The sequence below is a fragment of the Rhipicephalus sanguineus genome, chromosome 1 (genome assembly GCF_013339695.2).
Source record: "Rhipicephalus sanguineus isolate Rsan-2018 chromosome 1, BIME_Rsan_1.4, whole genome shotgun sequence".
NCBI classification, from domain to species: domain Eukaryota; kingdom Metazoa; phylum Arthropoda; class Arachnida; order Ixodida; family Ixodidae; genus Rhipicephalus; species Rhipicephalus sanguineus.
Window position 1 is genome coordinate 284,850,523 of NC_051176.1, and position 22,926 is coordinate 284,873,448.

At 42.5% G+C, this 22,926-nt stretch overlaps 2 protein-coding genes across 3 annotated transcripts in view; one reads left to right on the plus strand and one right to left on the minus strand.

Moving 5' to 3' along the window:
* LOC119379167 (MMS19 nucleotide excision repair protein homolog) overlaps nucleotides 1-3,879 on the plus strand; it is a 105,098-nt gene extending 101,219 nt beyond the window's left edge. Inside the window, exon 25 of the mRNA XM_037648368.2 lies at nucleotides 3,624-3,879. Within this exon, the coding sequence (XP_037504296.1) occupies nucleotides 3,624-3,672 (49 nt within the window). The 3' untranslated portion in view covers nucleotides 3,673-3,879. The remainder of the gene's footprint in view (nucleotides 1-3,623) is intronic.
* A 121-nt stretch (nucleotides 3,880-4,000) lies between these two features.
* LOC119379168 (lateral signaling target protein 2 homolog) overlaps nucleotides 4,001-22,926 on the minus strand; it is a 52,637-nt gene continuing 33,711 nt past the window's right edge. The window contains exons 2-14 of one of the 2 annotated variants that reach the window (XM_037648369.2): nucleotides 20,306-20,452; nucleotides 20,108-20,239; nucleotides 19,893-20,042; nucleotides 16,881-16,933; nucleotides 16,718-16,807; nucleotides 14,453-14,542; nucleotides 14,287-14,388; nucleotides 10,495-11,187; nucleotides 10,241-10,401; nucleotides 8,677-8,795; nucleotides 5,649-5,832; nucleotides 4,464-4,567; nucleotides 4,001-4,364 (exon numbers count right to left, since the gene is read on the minus strand). In XM_037648369.2, coding sequence (XP_037504297.1) covers nucleotides 4,230-4,364; nucleotides 4,464-4,567; nucleotides 5,649-5,832; nucleotides 8,677-8,795; nucleotides 10,241-10,401; nucleotides 10,495-11,187; nucleotides 14,287-14,388; nucleotides 14,453-14,542; nucleotides 16,718-16,807; nucleotides 16,881-16,933; nucleotides 19,893-20,042; nucleotides 20,108-20,239; nucleotides 20,306-20,452 — 2,160 coding nt within the window. In that variant the 3' untranslated portion in view covers nucleotides 4,001-4,229. Of the gene's footprint in view, nucleotides 4,365-4,463; nucleotides 4,568-5,644; nucleotides 5,833-8,676; nucleotides 8,796-10,240; nucleotides 10,402-10,494; nucleotides 11,188-14,286; nucleotides 14,389-14,452; nucleotides 14,543-16,717; nucleotides 16,808-16,880; nucleotides 16,934-19,892; nucleotides 20,043-20,107; nucleotides 20,240-20,305; nucleotides 20,453-22,926 lie in introns of both variants that reach the window. The other variant, XM_049411895.1, reaches the window with a different exon arrangement.

The following is a 22,926-nucleotide window of genomic DNA, read 5'->3' on the forward strand; positions in this document are numbered from 1 at the left end:
TGAAGCAGCGACCTCTCACCACTCCAAAGCGCGTGGCGCTAACCACTGTGCCACAAAGCGAAGATCCTTCGGAGATCTAACGGCGACCGTTATATACACACCCTTTACCGCTGGCAGGACTCTGAGACGGCAGGCGCTTATAAGCGTTTCTTCATTACCAGCGAGATGGCGCAAGGAGTGCAACGGGTGCATTTAAAAGTCGTCGGCCAGCTCACTCGCTTCTTCTAGTATTTGCGCAGGGAAAACCTTGCCCTTCCACTGTGTGCTCGCGCAATAGTTGCTGCCGGGGGTAGTTTCTGCAGCGTAGCAGCACTTCCACCACGGGCCGCTTTTCTTGCTATCGCATTCATTGCTTCACCCTTGCAAAGGCCTTCGCCTGTGACTTTTTCTAATTGCTTCATACCACACACATTGAGAAATAGGAACCATTTACCTGATGATGTTTCTATTTATGGTCACTCCTTTTATTGTTCTTTATGGATGCACCTTTGCTGTGATAGTGGTTTGTGGTTAGGAAAGGTGCTTATAAGGGAGCACAGCACAGCATCGAAAAAGGGAAGGGAGTGAAAGATTTATGAGAGCAGACAGGAGAGGCACACCACACCAAAATGAGTGCCCACAGCACTGAGCACCGTGATGGGTACGTCTCTCCCCTTTAGAAAGAACTGGTTGGTGCTCGGCGGCACTGGGATCGAACCCAGTACTGCTCGCATCACAGGTGGACTCTGCCACATCACTGCTGTGATGGAGCCACGTTACTGTCCTGCATGATCATCTGACCATGCATCCCTTTCTTATTGCATGTGCTGTTATGTCAACAGCACGTTTAATTTTGTACGTTTTCAAATTTATATTTTATGTCACACATTCTCCTCTACAATGTTATGTCAACAGCACGTTTAATTCTGTACGTTTTCAAATTTATATTTTATGTCACACATTCTCCTCTACAATGCCCCATTGCTTGAAGGTATGTCAGATATAAAAAAAAAAGGTGTGTGCATTTTATGTGTTACTTATGTACAGCCTCCCGCTTTTTATTGCGATAGCAATTGACACTCTCGGTGGGTTTTTGCCGTCGCCGTCATGTCCCGGATATGTTTATGTATGTATATATAAATAAAAGCCAGAAAGAAAAATAAATCAGAAGAAAAAAATTGCCTAAGTGTGACACTGGGATTCGAACCTGCGACCCCTAGCTCCACAGTGCAGCATGTTAGACAACTAGGCCATGCGCCATCCCTTCTTTGTAACATAACGGCGAGCTGTTTATATACACCATTTACCACTGGCGGTACGCAGAGCTCAGAGGTGCTTCTGTGTGTGCAGCATCGCCAGTGACATTGCCCAAAGGGCGCGCTTCCAGATTTTGCTTCGTTGTGAAAACTGCCCTTGAGACGCACACTAAAAAGTGGCCCATTTCTGCACCCACTCGCGATGTGGCACGCCAGGTAAATAACGCATCGAACGCCATTGCGCGGCAGGAGACGCGGAGGGGTCACTCCATGCGCCGCACTTTTTAAGAAAGAAAAAACATATCTAAGAGCGTAGGGTTGTAGCACGCTGCTCAAACACGAAGAAGTAACAACTGTGACAGCTGTTTGTTCGCGCTCATCCTTTATATACCTGTACGTTCTTTTTGAGCGTCCTTCCTTGTGTTTTAGCATGTATCGAGCTGTGACTGTTAGTTCGCGCTCGTCCTGTGTGCGTCCTTTGCTCTTGAGCGGCTCGCTGCAGGTATCGAGCTGCTTGCCGTTCTTCATGTGACATTCCAATGTGTTGCTATCGCATTCATTGCTTCCCCCTGGCGGCGAAACTGACTTTTTTAACTATTACGTGGCAACGATAATCTACAACATGGGCAGTAGTCTACAATGCAAGCATCACCTGCTATGCTGTTTTCATCGAAAGGAGGCGCTCCCAGACATTATCTTCCGAGACCACATTCACAATCGCAGTAGGAGCATCGCGAAAACTTGGCCTTTAATATTAATTTTCAGTTTTCTTCAGAGAGATCAAGCCAGACATTATGATGGGGCATGTGTGATCCTGAAAGGAACAGCAGAGCAAACTAAGTTTACAATGGAGGTGCTTAATGTGCCTGGGAATGCTGCTGCCAGTTTCACAGTTTATGCCTGTCAAAAGGCACTACTAACACTGTGTGCAGTTGACATACATACGTGTGTGATGGGTGGCAAGTGGTGTTGCGTTATGGGCTGCACAAGATTCCCTGTATAATTACCGCAACAGTCGCTAAACACACGCTGCTAACTCTTATCCTTCATCTCGTTATAAGAGCGTTTTATCTAGCAGTGCCAGTTTAACACACGGAAAGTACAGTAATACCATACTGACTGAAGAGTGCACATGCACTTGTTTCCGTAATGTATAATGTATACCGTAATGTATACTTGTTTCCATAATGTATACGCGTTCCAAAGTAAGCACGGAGGCGTGGCCCTGACGTCTGTCGCGGTTCACATTGGCCATTCGCGTGCGGCTGGATGTAACGCCACGCTTCTGTGCTTATTTGTAATGCGTACAAGATCGCACCACAGGTCTATCCATATATGCTATGCTGTACTTTGTGTGAAAGGTGGCTCGTACTTGGCTTGTATTAAATTTCATTGATCCTACCGATACAACGTTAAATGCCTTTTGGTTTGTCCGCAAGCTTCTTAGCATTATCATTTTGCTCAATCGCGGAAGCTGCAAACTTGAGCGGCCCAGACAGGTGGTTTCATCTGCCGTTGGAATGCACAACCAGGCAGCCACATAACGTCAACAAATGTGTTCTACTTCATTGAAGAGGAATGACAATTCTAGTTGGCCTCCAAATGTGTCTGCATTGCAACTGTTATCATCTGACAGTTCTGAGGAGCTTGTGCATGTGGCACAGCGAGTCAGACATGGTACGACTGGTGCAGCGTGGTTGCCTTTCCGCCGGGAGTCTTCTCTTCACGGCTTTCACACTCTGCACTGGTGGGACCGGCAAATGACAGTACCGCTTGGTTGGATTTCGGTTTGAATGTTGCGCTTTTTAAAATTATTTTCAAGTTTGCAGAGTATTCGTACTGTCAGGCCTGTGACAGGAGCACCTTAGGGACATAGAAGCACCATTACTTCATCCATGTCAAAAATCGCCGAGCTTAGACTTCAAGCAGAGAGTCACTATTAAAATGTGTTGATATACCCAAGGGTTGTGCGAAATACAGCTGGAAGCTTGACTTGTAGATGGAGACGTTAGCATTGTGCCATGCTACCTGAAGCATAACTTGTTCTTCAAGAAAGGCTATAACAATCATTACAATTTCTCTAGGTGATTTGATGAATGTCCACAAATGTGAGGAACTTTTTGCAGCTTTTCCCTTTCAGTTTATTACAAATGTAATTTCACCAAAATCAAAGTCAGCTTCGTTAAATGCTACTTCCATGATAGTGGCAGTTATATTCAGGAAGCAACACCACCTTCGATTTTATTCACAAAGCTTCTGTTTTGCCGGAACTCTTATTTTGCCAATTGTAGGAAACACTGTGGAGCATTACTGAAATAGTCATTATGCTTTGAGTAGTCTTTGATCAGTGCTGCTGCAGAAATACATTCTATATATTGTCTTTTTCAGGCACATGGTTGGAGAGCCAAAAGGTGTACGAAATCAGTTGTTGCTGTGAGTGCACCTTCATGCCATGGGTTTAAGTTCATCAGAAGACAGAGGCCACTGGGTTGCATAACAGATTTTATGTAACTAGATTTCGTTTACAAAATGTATTCAGTTCAAATTGAGACTTGTGATTCAAGCTTGAATTACAGTTCTGAGTTAAAAATAAAAAGCTTTTTTGTGAGATACAATAAACTTGTTTTTTTAGTTAAAAAAAAAAGGAATGCAATGTAAAGCTTTGGCACAAATTTTGCTTCAATAGTCATTTTTGGCTGGGAAAAAAAAAAAGATATGGGTGGTAATCACATACACACACAGGCACACACACAAACACACTGCTGTTCACGTGCACAGGATGTCAGTTTTATCGGCACTAGCGTTAGTACACAGTTATAAGACTAGAAAATGTCCACGACTGCAATATGAACAAATGTTTGACACATCAACTCAATCATGGCCAATGGCAGATGTAGCAGTACTTGGCAGGTTCTCAATCACAGGCATCTAAGGGCCCCTTTGCTGCAAAAGCTTGCCACCAACTCTTGTCTTCTCCACAGAAAAAAACGTTGGTCAACAGCCATGAGCCATTTCTTCCACCACAGATGTCACACGGCAGATGAAGCATGAATTGCAGACACGCACCGGCTTGTAGTGACCATAGCGAGGCAGTGTTATTGAATGTGCACTGCACCGGGAACAGAAGATCTGTACAGGAAATGCACAGAATGCATTCAGTTGCTCCACCAGGCAGCAAAGATGTATGAAAGTGCACTCATCTCCCCATACACACGTTGACCCACCTACCTTTCCACATCTTCGGCAGTGATGCCTGCGGCGCAGCAGTGTAAAGTGGGCATTACAGTCCATGCAGTTGGATGTGAATTCATCTGGCATCCAGACTGGGCTACCTGTAATGTGAAACCCTCAGTTTCAGCACATTACCGTGCAAAGAACAAAATTAGTGCAGTCGTAGCTTTTCATGAAAGGGACCATGTAACACTTTGTGAACAGCTAAGAAACGGTGCCAATCTGTAGCCAAGGCCCCGTGGACATTCGAGCCAAATAGCACATGCAGCAGGAAATTTACATTTCGTGTAAAAAAAGATTCCTTGCTTTTTCTTTCATAACGTCCCTAATTACGCAGCAAGTGGTCCAGACATATTGGCTGATTTTATAATAGTGCACTGACAGATGATCTCGAAGGCCACATGCTACATTCACAGAATTCATAATGCCTGCAACTCTATTGCACCTGAATGGCTAAAAAAAATTGTGAAGAGACTTGCAATGCAACCAGTCTAAGAAGTCATTGTCCAATTATATGAATAAGTACTTCATAACCCCTTTAATACTTAATTTGAAAGCCTGTTCAGGTGCCTGCATGTCTCTCTTAACACTGAAAACACTTACAGAATTACTATTCTGTACTGCTCCACCAACTTTTCATCATACATAAAGAGTACAGTTGAAACTTGTTATAATGAAACACTGATATAGCAGATAATCAGTTATAGCGAACTAAATACGTGAGAGCTGCCGTGATATTGGCCTTAACGAAGAAGTGTGTAGTTTGCGCGAGGCTCAAAACTCAAAAGGTAGCATAAAAAGAAAAAGAAATTTTGAAAGACAATGCCACACGGTGGTTGTACATTTTTCAAAATGTGGTTGCGACATTAAAAATTTGGTTAAAATGTTTAGTTGCGGAAATTGTGGTTCTGTTGTAATTCTACCTTCTCATATTCGGGTCTGTTTAGTTTGAAATGCCACGAGGACAAAGGAGAGAATTGCCTTGTTTATAGTGGGTTTGAAGCCTAGAGTAATGCATTTACACGTGAGCCAGGGTGCAATTTGTTAGAGCCGAATTTTATCTCTACTGTTTCAACAAATATAGGATATAACGAACTAATTTATGGTCCCCATGCTACCTCGTTATAACGAGGTTGGACTACAAAGAAGGCCCACAGTTCCTGCAGACAGCCACAAACTTGCCTCTGTGCCCAGATTCTGAGGATAGTTCCAGTGAAAGCTCATCGGGCAACACCTCCTCGGCACTGTCCACTGAATGGCGGCCAGAGCTACCACGCTGCTCTCCTTCCTCCTCAAATTCCACAGCATCCACAAACGAGAGTGAAAAGAGGGGACGCTCAGGGACACTGCTCCGCTCCATAGGGCTCTGCCAAGCAAGCAATGCTCCATCATTATCCACCAGGGCATTTGAGAAAGGCACACAAGCTAAAAGAAATGCTGGGAGGTGAATGTCAAATCATGATATGGATCTTGCATTTGTCCTTAAAGGGACACAACTAAGAAAAGTAAGTTGAGTTGTACTATAGTCAGCTAAGAAGTCTTGAGAGGCCCCCGCCCAGATGACCGAAGCGCAGCAGCTTCCGATTGCCTCCATGACTAAAGAAATAGTCCCGCTCGTGCACCCGGCTATGCTCTCTGAAAGCAGGGTCACTGGCCATCTGGAGTGCGAGCACATTGGTGCAGGGAAATGCTGCAGACTGCTAAAGTTGTATCCGACTATAGTAATTTATTACATTACCCTTCAACGATAGAAATAACACCACTCTTACCATGAGAGGAGATTTTACAGGTGAGAAAAGACATACAGTAAGATGAGTGGCAACGTTGCTGCACTAATGATATGTATTCATTATATGTGATCATTTATTTTTTGTGATGCCCCCCTTACCCAATGCCTCTAACGAGGCCTGTAAGGAATCTTTAAATAAATAAATAAATAAATAATGCACTATGACACTACAGAATTTGAGTGTCCAGCATTGTCATCTTAGTATATACTATTAGCAAACATAGAATACCATAATCCCTACCTAAAGGAGCCAAAGACATTACCTATTGTCGGACACAACTTTAGAAGGCGGATGAACACAAGCCTGCACCAATGGGCACGCACTCGGGTCTGACGTCATGAGTGGGACGGCCGGTGGCTCCGCCTTCGGAGAACATCGGCGCGTGCACGAGCAGGACTATTTCTTTAGTCGCGGAGGCGATCGGCTGCCGCGCTTTGGTCGCCTGGGCGGGGCCTCTCCTGTCTTCTTAGGTTGTATCCGACTATAGTAAGCTTCAAGAACTTTTACAGTGCCATAATGGCCCAAATAATAAAAGACAAAAGAAAGCTTTTAAACTGGTGAAGTTGCCTTTACATGCTGTGGTTGTGGAACAAAATTTTGAAAATGTAAGTCTGGCCTTAATTTTTTTTTTCTTTTAGTAATCAACTTCTAATAAATAAGAAGAAGTCGTAACTGATGCGAGCATACTATGTAAAATGTTTCATTTTCTTTGAGGCCAATTGTACACACATGCATGCAACATGTCCAGAACAGGATACAGGGTACGAGTTTCAGCGAGTAGGAAAGTAGAGAAACAAGAGATACACTGCAGACACATACGCCAATAGTCACAATACAGCAATTATGGGAAAAATAGGAACAAGAAGCTTAAATGGAGGCAGAATTTGATAATCAAGTAATGCAGCCTACTGTTGATTTACTATGATGCTGTCTATGTTGCCAAACTGAAACACCTCAAAGCAATGCTTCAGATAAAACCAGCTCTGCCTTCTGAAGTGGTTCCTAATGTGACACAGAAGGGTTAAAGGTTTAAACCAGTGAGCATTAACAACGTGGCACATTTACAAACAAAACCATAGTCGCAAACAAAAATTTAGATACCAATCTTAAGATGAACTGTTACTACCTGTTTCTATTTCTCATTTGGCTGTCGTGCAAGTGAGGAACAATATTTATACTTTTGACCTCCATTAAACAAACGGATGCTTTTCCAAAGCCAAAGAGCACACTACACACACACGATAACAACACACAGAATATGGTTGGTTAGCATGTTTATGGCATCCAAATGCTTCTAACAAGCTTCCAAAGATGCAGATAATCCAAAATATAATTTTCATTTTTTATTTTCACTCATCAATGGGTAATTTGAATATAAATCGCTGAATGTGAATTTTTGTGCCCGAGCCATTGTTCTGATGATAATCTTCAGTGCTATACAAGTAGCACAGAAAGAAAATAGGTCAAAGCAGTCATTATACTGCATACCAGGGACCTGCTTCAAGCTCAAGGTGGCACTGCAAAGTGTCAGTCACTTTTAAGTGAGTTATAGTGATAACCCTGTCACAATGCACATGTAATGTCATTCGTAGCGAATCCGATTACGTGTTGATGCCATTTTTGTTGCTGCTACACAGACATAGTGTATGAATTCACAGCTAATTGCATTCACTCATTGAATGAATTTTCCAAACTCATGCATACACAACATGTGTAGTCTTGACAGGGGCTTGGCAGAAAATGACACCGATAAATTAAAAAATGTAATAAAAGTTATGTTCTTATTAATTGTTCTGTTAAATTTTTGAGAACTTTATGACGTGCAGAGCAACAGCTGGAGCAATTTGTGCAATTGTATTCTTCCCAGACTCCAACTTAATGCCAACACCTCCTGTGGGGCACGTTTACAAGCACTTGTCTGTTCTCTTAATTCCTTTACATCTTGGTGAAGCGGCAGCCAGGTCAGATTCGCATGCAAGACTGCAATGACATCTGGTGTCAATTTCATTTGCTGCGACTGACATTACATATCCTGTGTGAAAGGGGTATGAGGCCATGGTTATCACCTGCAATCACCTACCCAAGTGTAGCTCAATGGTATTACAAGAGTGTGATGTACTACTCTGGCTTAAATAAGCCTGCTTGATTCCTTACACAATAAAGAAGTTGCTGCAACACACTTGGGACACAGCAATGGTAAACCAGGTCTGTCACTACCTTTGTGGCTTGCAAAGCCATAATGGGCACCTGACTTCTATAACACGTACAATATAAAACTAAATAAAAATCAGGTATATCTCATAGAATGTAACAAGCTCCATGTAAGTATCATTTCAAGCAAAGAACATCAGTTTTAGTGCCTCTGTTCCAAACATATTAACAGTTACATCCATTAATGCATACTGCCAACGTAAGCCCACCTCTGTGTCCAGGGAAATGGCAGAGGAGTCTTGCTTGGATGAGCTGTTCATTTCAAAGACACACTTCAGTATGTTTCTCATCTCGCCGGCGAAGTTTGTCTGTAGCTGGTCGGCCACACCTTTTACAAGAAAGAAGAATAGCCAATTACGTTTGTAAAAAAAATGTTACCACATGCTTGCTTTATTTGTATTTTGTACATCTAAGGAATTCCACTACTCAATTTGGAAGTTTTTTTTTTCTGTTTTCTTTTCTATTCTTTTTTGTAGGTATAACACACTGTATGGCTCTATGGCAATACATTACATGATGAATTCGTACAAAAGATATGCCTTCAATCCATCAGACATGTGATCTTGCATCAAATTCATTAACATATATGGAGCAAGAAGAAACTGCTCCAAACAGATCAATGAACTTAGGGACAAGAATTTCTATAGGACATGCACTGAATTCTGCAGTAATACCAGTGGAATCCAATAAGTTCACTTCCCACCTAATCATTAAAGGGACACTAGAGGCAAAAAAAAAACAATTTAAGTCAAGAGATAAAGGTCAATGTGTGAGAACGTCTAAAACGTCAACGTCAACAGTATCAACAACAGTGCTCTAGTAATCGAGAAATTAAGATAAATGTAGGGCACGATGTGCGCCACGAGTGGGACATTTTGGAAATGATCCCGATGGCGGCAAGATTCTTGAGTACAGTTAACCACTAGTAATCAAACTAGTTGCGATAAAAAATAACCTTCAGTGCATCAAAAGAAGTAATAAAATGTTGCGTGTTCGTTTCTGCTTGATTCATGGAAAAAAACTTCTTGGTGTTACCATGGGGAACAGCGCGAGTGGTTCAAAAGTTCCGTTTTCGCTGAGCTGCACGTCTCAGTGGTAGTTTCGGCATCGCGTACTGCTGCGTGTGCTTGGCTCTCGCTATTGTCGCACTGTTGATACTCTGCTGCTGCTGCGGCTGGCCAAGCTAAGCTCCGTTACAGTGAACTATATACAGTTTCGGAGTGGCCCATGGCTGCGCCTTCGCAAGATTGATAGCCGCTGTTGTGCAAGAAGCCATAGCGTCAGCGCACGGGCAGTAAAGGCGGGCAACATTGAGCACGGCAACTGCTACGTCAGAAGGCCCGTTCAGGCAGGCAAATTTAAGTGCGCCAACGCCGTGTGGACCACTAAAACACGATTTTCTTTCAAAATAAGCATTTCCTTGGCACGAAACAAGCCCTACGAGGTTTCTGGTACGTTATTTCAACAATCAACGTCAACTTAATATTTGCCTTTAGTGTCCCTTTAAGCTTGTCTTCTACATAAGATCAAAACATTCATGTTTTCAATCAGCATGCAGCCTTATAACTTGCATGCCACAAATGTAATTATATGTATTTCGGTGTGTGAAGGCACCAAAAGATACAACTGTCCTGAATGTAATTTCATACTAGAACACTCAGTTTTCCTGAAGGTCTTTTTAGCATTAATACAACCATAAACGTAAGCTGAGGAGCGCCTTCAAAGCTTGCATAAATCAGGCACGAACGACCAGCACAGTGTCAAGTGACTCACCGGAAATGCCCACAAAGAGTCTATGAATAAGGTCATCGGTGCTCTTGAACCGGCAACGAAGCTCATTGTGAAATGCAATTTCAGCAGCCTGTAGAGCCAGAGCTATTTCTTCATCATCAGGGTAATCAGAGTTGTAGGAACTGGTGTCTGTACTTTGGTAACTATGGGGCATACAAAATGAAGTGGGAAGAAAAAAAAAACAGGCAGAAAATGTCATCAGGTTCCTTTCAATGGAATCCTAGAGATAAGCATACCTCATGCACTCCCATTCAGCACTTGAAAGACTTGACAAACTTTTGCAACTTGAGCACGGTGATGGCAGAGAGCGCTCTTCATTCTGGAGCCGCCGAATCTGTGGCACTACAGGCACACGGTCAGACGCACTTGATGTTTTGGAGGATCTGCGCAAGCACGGGCTCTGCCTTGGCTGCTGTTGCTCTGTGGAAGCACCTGCGGACGCCCCTGCCTGCAGGGGTTCACTGAAGAGAGGCCACCAATTTTCAGAGACCACACTGTCGTCCGAGTCATAACTTGCATTGCTTTCACTGTCAACAGCATTCGGTTGCTGCTTGTGCGGTGAAGTGGCATTCTGAGATGGACACTGGGATGCTGCCACAACTTTCCGAGCTAGTGGACTGGAGTGTTTAACAGCCCAGAACTCTTTGGTCTCTAGACCAAGCTCGCGAATATGCTTCTGCATCTGCTGGACAGGCTCACTCTCTGGGGTTACACCAAAATTGTGGTTGTAAAAGTCTTTGATGAACTGCTTACAGCCATTATAACTGCTGTAGAAATGTTTGACGCACACACTAGAGTCCAGTCCTATATATTCGTCTGTACCAAATGAGCACTGTTTTGAGGTGACACACGCTTTAGGCTCTTCAAGTTGGCATAAGGTTTTTTCTAGAAGCCAAAGCTCTTCTCGTGACAAAGTCCACAGCAATTCCCTGAAAGAAAAAGAAAAAAGCAGTGTAAGGCATAAAACCATGCTGAGTTGCCACATTAAAGGGACACCAAAGTGAAACAGTGAATCGGGTTTAGATTGATAAATTGTACTCGGAGAATGCTAACGTTGTTAATTTCACCATTGTAGGTTTATTAATAGGGCAGAAAATCAAGGTCAAAGTTTCATTTTTAAGTTTCATGCTGAAATCACTGTGTGTGACGTCACTGACTTCAAAGTGTATTTTGGCGACATCGCCTCAACGAAATTTCCTGAAACTTGGTATATTAAGTCCATGGCCACATGAAAGGACAATGTACCTCATTTTTACTGATTAGGAACTACGTAGGACCTAGTAGATGCCATCAAAATCTATGACATTGCGGCGTTTGGCGTCGTTCAAGGTGGCGCTGTTACCCACACTTTCTTTTTGCTTATTTTTTTGCTTACCAAGTGTATTCTCGTGGCAAGCATGGCGATTATGGAATTGTGAAAGAGTAATTTACTAATATAAGAAAAATCGTTTTTCTCTTTAGTGTCCCTTTAAGAAACCCTGCACATTCTGCACGAGCCACTCAATGATACTTGACAAACCAGGTCACCTTTTAGGGTAAAGAATGACCAAAACCAAAAATGATGCATTGGGGCATCTATGGCAAATCTAATCCTGCAGGATAGACAGACAGACATAGAACTTTATTGGGTCCTGAGAAACGCTACTCTTAGAGCAACGCCGCGGGCCGCTCCCACGTGGGGACGGGGAGGCCTAGCCTCACCGCCGCATCATGGGCCCTCTGGACAGCCCGTAGTTGTGGTAAAAACTCTGAACTTCGTAAGGCAGAATCCCAATCCTGTTCTGTGAACCGACTTAGGCCCCGTAACGAGGGGCACCGCCAGAGCATATGTTCAACGTTACTGATCTCCCCGCAGTCAGGGCAGCTAGACTCGAAAGCCCCTGAAGAGACGATGCTGAGGAAAGATAGACTAGGATAAGACCTATTCTGTAGCATTCTAAACGTGTTGGCCTGAGGTCTAGACAAGTTGCGGTGCAGAGGAGGAAAAGACCACCTACTCAACTGGTAGTGTTTAGTGACTTCGACAGTCCATTGTTTGTTGATTTGTTTTTTTAGCTACAATTCAAGTTTACTTTTAGGATAGATATCGGAAAGGAACATGGACTTTTATAAAGCTGAATCAACAGCTTTACTAGGCCCATAACCTATTGCAAGACTACAAATGTCTACAAGCAAACAGCACACTAAAGACATGGGACACATAAACAGCATGCATATCATAACTTTTACAAATGTGTGGAAATATTAGTCACTATATATCCATGAATAAGAACAAGAATATTCACATTCACAAAGGGCTGTAAGCAGAACTTCGAAATTACGAAAACAGTACAAGCAAGGTAGTAATTGAGACAAACTACAAAATACTGACAAGGTTATCACTGCCATACTTGTACACAGAATGACATTACTATTCTTCACCACAACATAAAGGCATGTAGTGTCCAACTTATTTGGGGAATTTTTTTTAGAGAATAGAAAATTTTAAAAAGTTGTCTGTAACGGATCGCATAACTGGAGTCCTTGCGCTCAATAACTTGAAGTAGCAGATATTACTTGTGTGAAATCAAGATAATTGACTAAAGGACTATGGTTCCTTACTGAAATTTTTAATTCCTTTACGGTACATACTGAAATTGCAAATTGCAGCTTGTGAGATTTTGAAGCTTGGAATGAAATCTGAAGGTGGAGAGGAACTTAAAATTTGCGCACTAAACTTGCGAAAAAAAAGCAACATTAATTTTAAACAAAATGTGTGCACTGAAGCACAGAAGTAACTGACACATCCATGTATTTCATCACACACTTTGGAAATTAATACCCTCAAACTGGCATCATCCTGAAAATTTGTTCAAAGTGGACCGTGCAAACTTACTGGCTACAATTTGCGAATTTCAATATGTGCCATAATGCAGGTCATCAAAAAAGTTCAGACAGCTTCGTACTAGTGGTGACAAGCCTGAAGGAACAGCGGAACTGGTGGCCTTTCATTGTTTATTTTTTCTCTTCCTTTCATCCTCTCTATCTTTCTCTGTTTTTTTCGATCTCTTTTTGGTCTCTTTTTCTTTCTGTTTCTTTATCTTTCTTGCTCTTCCTCTTTCTCTCTCCCTTTATTTGTTTCTCTCTTTCTTCCCCTTCTCTCTATTTCTATATGCTTTACTCTCTCCACTCCTTTCCTTCCCTTCACCCTCATCTCTCACCCTCACTTCCCTTTCCAACCTGCTTGCTATACTATACTATACAAGGTTATGTTATTTCCTGCTAGTGCGCACGGATAGCTGAATGGTTATGGTGCTCGCCTTTGGATCGTGGGTACGCGGGTTCGAATCCCGCCTCATCAAGAAATTTTTTTCGCCAAGAATTTCTATCTCTTTCTGCCTCTCTCTCTGTTCTCTCACCCATCAGAGTTATCAGAATCATGCGCAGAGAAATAGGCACACGTGTTCTGTGCACGAAGCAGAAGATGAAGACGAACATAGTATGTGTCGGTTCATGATTATAATTTTTTGGGGTCAGATTACAACCAACGGCTGGCATAAACAGCTCTTCTATTAAAACTAATCATCAGCTGCTTCAAGTAGTTGAGCTTAAGGATGACAATTATGATGTCACATACAATTCATATCAGAGCATAAGAATCACACAGAAAAAAAATGTACATATAATGTTCAAAATGTAATGGGGTACACTATAAGTGATAAAATGAAAACTGACAATATTACAATATCTGACCCTTTTTTTTCTTTTTCTTGTTAGAACAATACAACTGCAACGTGCTTGTGCTGTTGTATTGTTCGCCCTTTGTCCACGTTTCTTAGCCCAGTTTCCCTGAAAATGGAATACCAACTCGCCCAACAGTCTATTCTTCTAAGTAATATCTGACTGTCAAGGTATAAACTATAGGGAAGCTGACAGATTGGGAGGAATGCCAATTTTTTTTTGCTACCACATCAACTGCATCCTTAAAATGCTTACTTTTTGAGGCAACACAAATATAATGAAAATAGAAAAATAAATAGTCAACTTACCGGATTTTGCATAGAAGACTGTAGAATGGCCGAAACAATTCTGAAAGGCTTGAAGAGTCGTTGTCAACATTCAAAGGGCCATCAGAAAAAAGCACCAGCCCACTGGCAAACAAAAATTTTAGTTATTAGTACTTTTAGTAAACTGAATTTTTTCTCAATAACTTACGCAACAATAGCCAGCCTTGGAATGGTGAACATGAGTGCTGGATCATACGTCTCCACCATCTCCTGGGGAACTAGCTTTACTTCAATCGCTCTGAAAGTGAGGACATTTCCTGTAAAGTGGGGTAGTTCAACACTACTAACAGTATGACTGAGGCCAACTCAGACACGCACATCCTCCTGTTACAGTTTTTATACTTAAAAGACCAGTAAACAGGCTCAGAATTTTTTTTTACATCTCCCAAACAAGCTCACCAACTTGTGCAGAAAGCCGCGGCGATCACATTTTATGAATGTCACAGCGCCGCGTGCCGTGGAGACGCTCTATTTCGAAAAAAATTCCCGCGTCCCTCTCCAGCACCTGTCCAATCCTCCTCATATGCGAAGAGACATGGGCAACATTAAGTACCACCGACTTCGTCCAATGGTCCTCTGCGCTACGAAACGGTGCCTTGGCCCTGCGGTGATGCAGTTTTGTCTGTGTGTTTATTGCACTTCTCCACTGCGCCACTAGGGTGACCCTACCCCGCTCTGACACGAGTGACACATGGAGGAAGCCTTGCTTGGTCATTGGCTGCGTGCCGATGACGTAATCGCTGACGTCATGTTACGCTGCCGAAGTGGGCATAGTCACGACAATGGCCTACGCCTACCCCTTTTCGCTGCTGAGAAGGGTGGGAAGGCCAAGCGAGAAACCGAAACCAGCCGAAGCGGTTTGCTCTACACCCTCTAACTTCCTTATTACAGCACTTATTCGCAAAATTCTTGTGGCAGCATGTTCAAATCGTACAAGTGCGCAGTTATCGCTTGATCACACATTTTGTACTGCGGGGTTCTTTACTTTAAAACTGCACTAAAGCTAAAACTTACTTGAGCTGTGCTATTGGTAGATCACTTTATTTAGTTAAGAATCATGCAACGTGTGAAGAAATGAAAAATGACAGTTACTTCAATGCCAAAGAAGCCCGTCTTACTGTGATTAAATGCTTTAGTAAAGCAGAAATGGTGCAAAAATGAAAGATGAGTAACATCCTGGATTTTTATGGTGTCTGCTTGCACATCTTGGCAATATCATAGCTACCCGTGATTTGCAGACGACATAGTGCTCTTCAACAATGATGAATTACAAAAAATGATTGAAGACTTAAACTGAGAAAGTACTAAAGTAGGCTAAATATGATTATGCAAAAGAAAAGCAATGATGAATAGCCTGGCAAAAGAGAAAGTTCATGATTGGCAAACTGACCTCTGGAGTCTGTACAAGAGTACGTACAACTAGGCCAATTACCAACAGGCGAGCCAAGCCTACTAATGAAAACGAAGTCTACCGAAGAATAAGGATGGGCTGGAGTGCTTACAAGACATTTCCAAATAATGACAGGCAATCTACCACTGTCCTTAAAGCGGACGGTGTACAAACATTGCATATTGCCAGTACTAATGTATGGGTGGAAGCTTAAAGGATAACAAAGAAATTCGACAAGTTAAGAACCTCGTAAAGTGTGAAGGAATGAAAAATGACAGTCATAACATTAAGGGACAGGAAGAGAGCAGAGTGGATTAGAGAACAAACAGGGGTAGCTGACATTCTAGTGGTCCTGGGCAGCTTGAGTAATGCGAAAACAGAACCAATGGTCAGTCGGAGCAATAGAATGGATATCAAGAGATGAATAATGTAGCTGAGGACAGCAGAGGGTTAGGTGGAGATTAAGTCTGCAGGCATAAACCAGAACCAGCTCGCACAAGATATCGTGAATTGGAGATCATTTGGGAGAGGCCTTCATCCTGCAGTGTACATAAAATAGGCTGAAAATGCTGATTGTAAGGTTGACTACATTGTATTGTAATATAGGCAGACTGAACTTAGCAAGGTTTGAAAATTTTTATCAGTTTAAACAGCCTAAACTGCAGACATACTTTGAAATCTATGATCGCATGCCGGCATACTGATGCTTTGGAGTCTGTGTGAAAAGCGAAGCATTGACCTTCCCTTCCCCTTCAAGTAAGCAACCTATGCTACAAAATTCATATAGAAATCTGAAAGAATAAGTTATTAGCCTTAAACTGATTTATATGTTTCTCTCGAGTGTCCCTTGAAATGCTCTTGAACAGTAGAAACACTCTTGGTCTTATCTCAATACACTATGCACCAGGGCTTTCTACCACCAGACATGGCGTATTTCTATGAAAATCTGCAGCACAATAAAAAAAAATCACAGGTTTCTCCAATCTTACATGCAAGTGGCAATTTAGATGCAAGGAAGCAAACCTTTGCAATGTCTCTGAAAACAACACCACAACTTCTTGTTGCAAGTGGTATTCCTTGGCAGATTTCACAGGTACCATAGCACTCACATAACTGCAATGAAAAAAAAAAAAGAGTGTAAATATCGCACATTATCGCTTATCTAAAATGCACCAAATAATTTTACCTCAATTCAAATTCAGCAAAGAGCCTGTCAAATGTCTTCAATGATTCTTTCAGCTGCAAAAAAAAAAAAAAAGAATTTATGTACAAGTAATCAGCTTTGTCACCCTGGAAATGTTAATCAGTAAATAATGTCAGGTAACATTCCCAGGGCTGAACCTGTACATGCAAATAACCAAGAAAGTGGGTACGGCAAAATGCCACAAGCACACTGCAGAAGATGAGGTTCAGTGTCCACCTGAGCCAAGTTAACTCTGTGCACACTTTTATGATCCTTCATTCTGTTGTTTCTACATTCTAGCTTTTTAAGTTACCTTATACTTTTGCAGGCTCAATTGTAATTACTTTGCATGGTTACAAATAAAAAAATTGCACCTCTTATTCTTCTCTTTATAGATATACTAAAGGGGTTGAGACTAGGGGTGTGCGAATATCAAATTCTTCGAATACGAATCGAATACGAATATCCACCCTCGAATATCGAATCGAATATCGAATATCAAAGGAAAAATGCCTCCACAGTAACAATATTTTATTTAACATGTAGCTATTTGAAAAAAAAAAACATTAACAACCTGACTGGCAACACAACATACACTGCTATCTCCAGAACACAATGTCCAGGCTAGCACAATGCACATCACAGCACAAGCAAATATCACGGCACAATGAAAGTAATGAATACATGTTATCATGAATAAATATGAGTTGCTCCACATGATCAGGCAGCAGGCGCTCCCTTGTAACAGAGACGACCGCCCCCCCCCCCCCCTGCCACTGAAAAGGCACGCTCGCTTAGAACAGAAGTGGCTGGTATAGGGAGTTACATGGGGCAAAGCTTTGCCAGACTGGGATATCTGAACAGTCCGCCACCAGTCACGTGGGCCATTGTCTTTCTTCAGAAGTGGTCCCGCATAGTGAACGAGTGGTAGTGCGGCATGTTACGGCCGCATAATATTGAAAATGTACGGTTACATGATCGCCAACAGCGCTCCACGTCGGAGATGCACCAGCAATAAATCATACGCATTGGGGCACTCGTCGCATGCAGATATCGTGCCTACGTGTACTTAGGATATTTATCGCTCCTCTCGGCAACGTTTTTAGCGATACGAACGCAGCAGAAATGTGGAAGACGAGTTATATTATGCATGGTAATCGAATCGCATATTCGAATTTTTCGAATATTCGAAGTTGTCGAATATTCGAAACTTTCCGAATACACGATTTTCGAATCGAATACGAACATTTCGAATGTGATATTCGACGAATATTCGAAACTTTCGAATATTCGCACACCCCTAGTTGAGACGTCAAATTTGTGGCTAGTGTATTCTTTGTTTCAAACATTTTTCATTGCTCCAGGAAGCGTGATACATGCTCGAAGATTCATATATTCTCGGTAAATAATTTAATACTGCATTATTTATGTGAATGACTTTCAGTTTCGCTTTATGGCGGCCGAGTTGGACAGTGATGTGTCTAGGAGACGTCGTCACATGGGCCCACAAAGTACTCAGTGCTGCATCATTTGCTCTCACACACACGTGCAAGCAACTGTCAGGATGCCTTCAACACTTCAGCATGGTGAATGTCGCCTTCGCATGTTTGTGTGAGGACGTGAAGCACTTTGCTAAATGCCAGCAAGCTTGGCTAATTCAGCATAATGCTAAGAAAAATGAACGAGTGTGGGTTCACAGCTATGCTCTCTAGGCTTGCCCAGTGCGGTGGTGCTGTACATCACTCTAATGTGGTACGACACCACTAAAACTTTCGTTACGTTTCCAACAAAATGACATCAGTGTCAGCCATGCTAGCAATGGGTCTCGATCGTGAGAAAGAGCATTTTAATGCTATTAAAATGCTTGTAATGAGCATTAAAATATATTTTAAATGTTTGGTGTGTGACACTATGTTGAGGAAGCCTACAGAAGGCTTTTTATTGCCTCGAAATTTGGTGAATCAACCTCTTTAAGCAGGGGTGTGCAAATATTTGATTGAAAGTTTGAATAAGGATTGAATAGTCTGAGCTATATGATTAAAGAATTTACTATTTGAAATTGTTGAACATTTGTTGATTTCAGATATGTAAGCGAAAACACTTTTTGGTGCCCTAAGGGAGGCAAGACAATATGTATGTGTGAACTGTTCTAAATATTATTCTGCAGGATAGCTGCAGTTTTTGTTGTGTGGGGGATGCAGTTCTTTGAAACAAAGGAAGGGGGCACAACTTGCATTCACTAATTTCCAGTCATTAAATAAGAATGGCTTACATTTAGATACATAATCCACATACAAATTTGTTTCAATTTATTAGGTTTGTTTTATTACTTGGCCAGACCATGTTTGCTATCCTTAAAAACAATGTGCCGTGCAGCAGTATCACACTCTTTAGTGAACGCAATACTGGATGTGTGTCTGGTGACATTTTCAGCAATGTGATTGCTACATTGTCCCAGACAATACAAAAGCAGTTGCTTATTATTTATAAGCTCCCCAGTTATGCCGATGTTTAAATGTCAATGGCATTATGTATTACTAGAGTCCTCCGATACCATTTTGGTTCCGGGTTCAGTCCCCACTGACAGCAGTCTTTTACCACTCTAATTTCCATTTATGTCATAATTATCACACTACAGTTAAAAGCTACAAATAATGACCCCTGTGCCTTCCTTGCCTTACAACTAAATTACAACTAAATTAGGTGTTGATGTAAAGAATCTGAACAAAAGAAAGGTATAAGGCCAACTAAAGTTAAGCTCTTCCATCCAAGCTTAGTGTAGTGTGCAAGAGCTCTTTGGCTGCTGTGGGCGCCACCAGGCACTATGTGGCAGAAAGAATGTATACCCGTGTGCCACTGACTGCTCTGCTAACCTGCAGGCAGGTACTGAGTTCAGATATGTAGCTGTGAACATAGAAACGGCACTGCATCTAGAACCTGGCAAAAAGTACAACAGTCATTCTACTCAAGCTAAGCCTTGAGACTACAACTTTCACTGTGGTACATGGTACCTACCTTTTCCGGGTATTCATGCGGGTTTCGAAGGCACTGTTCACGTAAAAGGCAGCGAACGTTGTCCAAAGACCTTGTAAGAGCCCTTGCCAATGGCCGCATCTGAGAGCTCTCCTGCTCTCTGTTCATAATGTTCGAGCCAGCAGCAAGACACTGCAATTCAGAAAGCAACAGTGCTTGCACCCAAAGCACGTTACTATCCTTACAGGTTCCCCTACCTCAGCACCAAACCAAAGCAGGCCAGACATGTTTTCCTGGAGCACATCATCAGGAAACTTTGCACGAAAGTCACGATTCGCTCGAGCATCAGGGATGGCTTCATCCATGATGTCATGGCAAATCCCTAGTACCTGCACATGGCGGCAAAAATCTATGTAGCTTCACATGAATAGACCAGGGACATAAGTGTGCCTTACCCTATCCTGACAGACACGAAGCTGATTGATCAAAGCAGAACATCGATCTGGGTCCTTTCGGCCATCAAAGCTGTCCAACTCGGTAGCCACGAGATTGAGCTCTTGATCAGCCCAGTAGAACTGTGCAAGGGCCGAATTGTCCTCCTTCTGCAGGTAAAGATAGATTATGTAACACATTTCATTCAAACATTTTTTCACCACAAAAAAGGAGTACAGCAAAAAAGTCAGCTTTGCCCAAAAAGCAAAGCAATAGTGAAGTATGACTATAAAGGACTCTGGAAAGGGAATTTTAAGGGCTCATTTTTATTCGCTAGACACAACATTAATTAGAACTAACAGAAAAGAAAGCCAAGGAAAGTATAGGGGATGTAGTAAATATGATGTAAATGTGTGTTCCACGCTCGGTGTCATGGCTACTAGTGGTGCAGACTAACACTCCTAGGTTTAAATGCACATATATACCCCATAAACTGGACGGGATGATGACCGCTGCTTAGTTCAGTTGTAGAGCATCGGACGCGTTATTCAAAGGTCGCAGGTTCGGCCCCTGCCGGCGCCAAGTTTTTTCGTCCACTTTACTTTCTTCACATTTACATCATAATTACCACAAATAACATCCCCCATACTTTCCTTGGCTTTCTTGTGTGTTAGTTCTAATTAATAAAGACCTCTGGTATTAGACAGCTACACAAAAATGTTTGTAGATGCAGTACACATTCACTTGTGAATTACATTAACAAGGATAATGACAAGCATACACAGGCAAGCATGGCCAGACGTTCCTCAATGGTCGCAAACACTCACTGTCACAACAATGGCATGGAGCACAGGCACAGGTGAGCTCTTTGCGCTGCCTCTCGCTTGAGCGTGTCTCAGAAACATGTCCCAACCACCACCCGAAATTTTAAGTTTGTATCATACAAACATACGAATATATACATATATGTATGAGGATTCGGACCATCATACTAAACATGACGTGGAATTCTTGCTAATTTACTTTCACACCGGTGCACTAAAGTTTACAGGTCAACACCTTACTTGCTAAGCTACAACAGCAGGTACTTGTAAGAAAGAAAGAAAAAAAAAAAAGAATAGGCTACGATGGCTGGGCCCTCAGACCAGGGCTCCTCTTAAGTCTTAATCATTGTAAAAGGCAGGTTGCTTTCCATCATTATTTGCTAGTACGCCAGCATGTAAAGCGCTTAGCTGGGCTAGTTGGAATACTAACGAATTTCCAGTGTCTAAGAGAAAAGGAAAAACAGATATGCCAATGTCTTTCCTTACGAGTCCATAACAAAAAAATTCGGCAGATCCCATCCACCGTGGGAGTCGATGTTATGCGAAGCATGCGGCGGGTAGGCCAGTGTGGCGTAACTTTTCCGCTGAGGGACACGTTACAAAATGACGCTAAAGATTTGTATAATTTTATACACCCACACATATATGTTGAAGAGCCGCATATGTGTTATATAACCAGTTGTTTACGGTTGGGTAACGCTGCCAATGGCAACGTGGATATTACCAATACCAGAAGCGCTAAGCTGACATGTAGTGCTTATACGTGTCCCGAGAACGCACGCACGTTTCACAAACCCGTGTGCGTGTGTCCAAGAAGTTCTTGACAGTTCTTGAACAAGGGCATCATCACCGTGATCAGTGAGCACCAGCAGCTGGTCATGACTTGTTACAGGATCCGGTCGTGATCGCGGTGACGAGGGGTCCATGTGTAGTGAAGTATGTGGTATAGTAGAGCTGTTTGAATTCGTGGATGCCTCGGTCATTTCGTCCACAAATTGTCTGTCGACAGAGCCGGCGACATGTCGGAACCTGAAACCACCCTTCGCGTTGGTGAGGTATAGGCCGTCGAGGCTGGTAGGCCTGGATAGTGCTACGTAGACCAAAATAAGTGGATGGTGTTTGTCGTATTCGTAAATTACCTGGGCGTATGTGCCCTACGTAGCCTAGTCTCCAAAGCGGCTGTCAATCAATCTGGCATCATTCTCAGTCAGCATGAGGCCATCGCCCAGCCTCGTAAGAAATGAAGAGGACACTGCGCCGTTCTGGTGGACGAAGTGCACTTTACGGTGCGGTGATGTGGATATCATATGTAACCTTCGTTATTGTATTCCTCCGGGGTCGAGCAATGCTTCAATATAGCTTGCTGAATCATAGGAATACTAACGTAATGTTTATTAGGCTGCTATAAAAGCGGAGCCAACACTGGAACTACAGACGTTGATCTGATATGACGCCTGTATCGTAGGACTACACGTCGTAGGAGCATCTTGTAGTGCTTATTGCTTTCTTGTAAAATTAGATAGCCAGCACCACAACTACAATTGACGTTGCACCGATATTACGCCTGCGTAGGCTGTTTTTCCAAACCAGTTTATAGACCTGGCGTGGCTCAGTGGTAGAATACCGTATTGCCACGCAGAATGCTTGGGTTCGATTCCTGCTGGGATCCTAATTTTCATTCTTTCCATTCGTTGAGTCAACGCTGCCGATGTTGGTTTTCCTTAACGCTCTGGCGTTTTGGTTACCAATGTCTGTTCTCGCCGTTCCTGGCTAGATATAAACTGTCAATCACCTGTGGCGCATACCCATACACCGCTGCC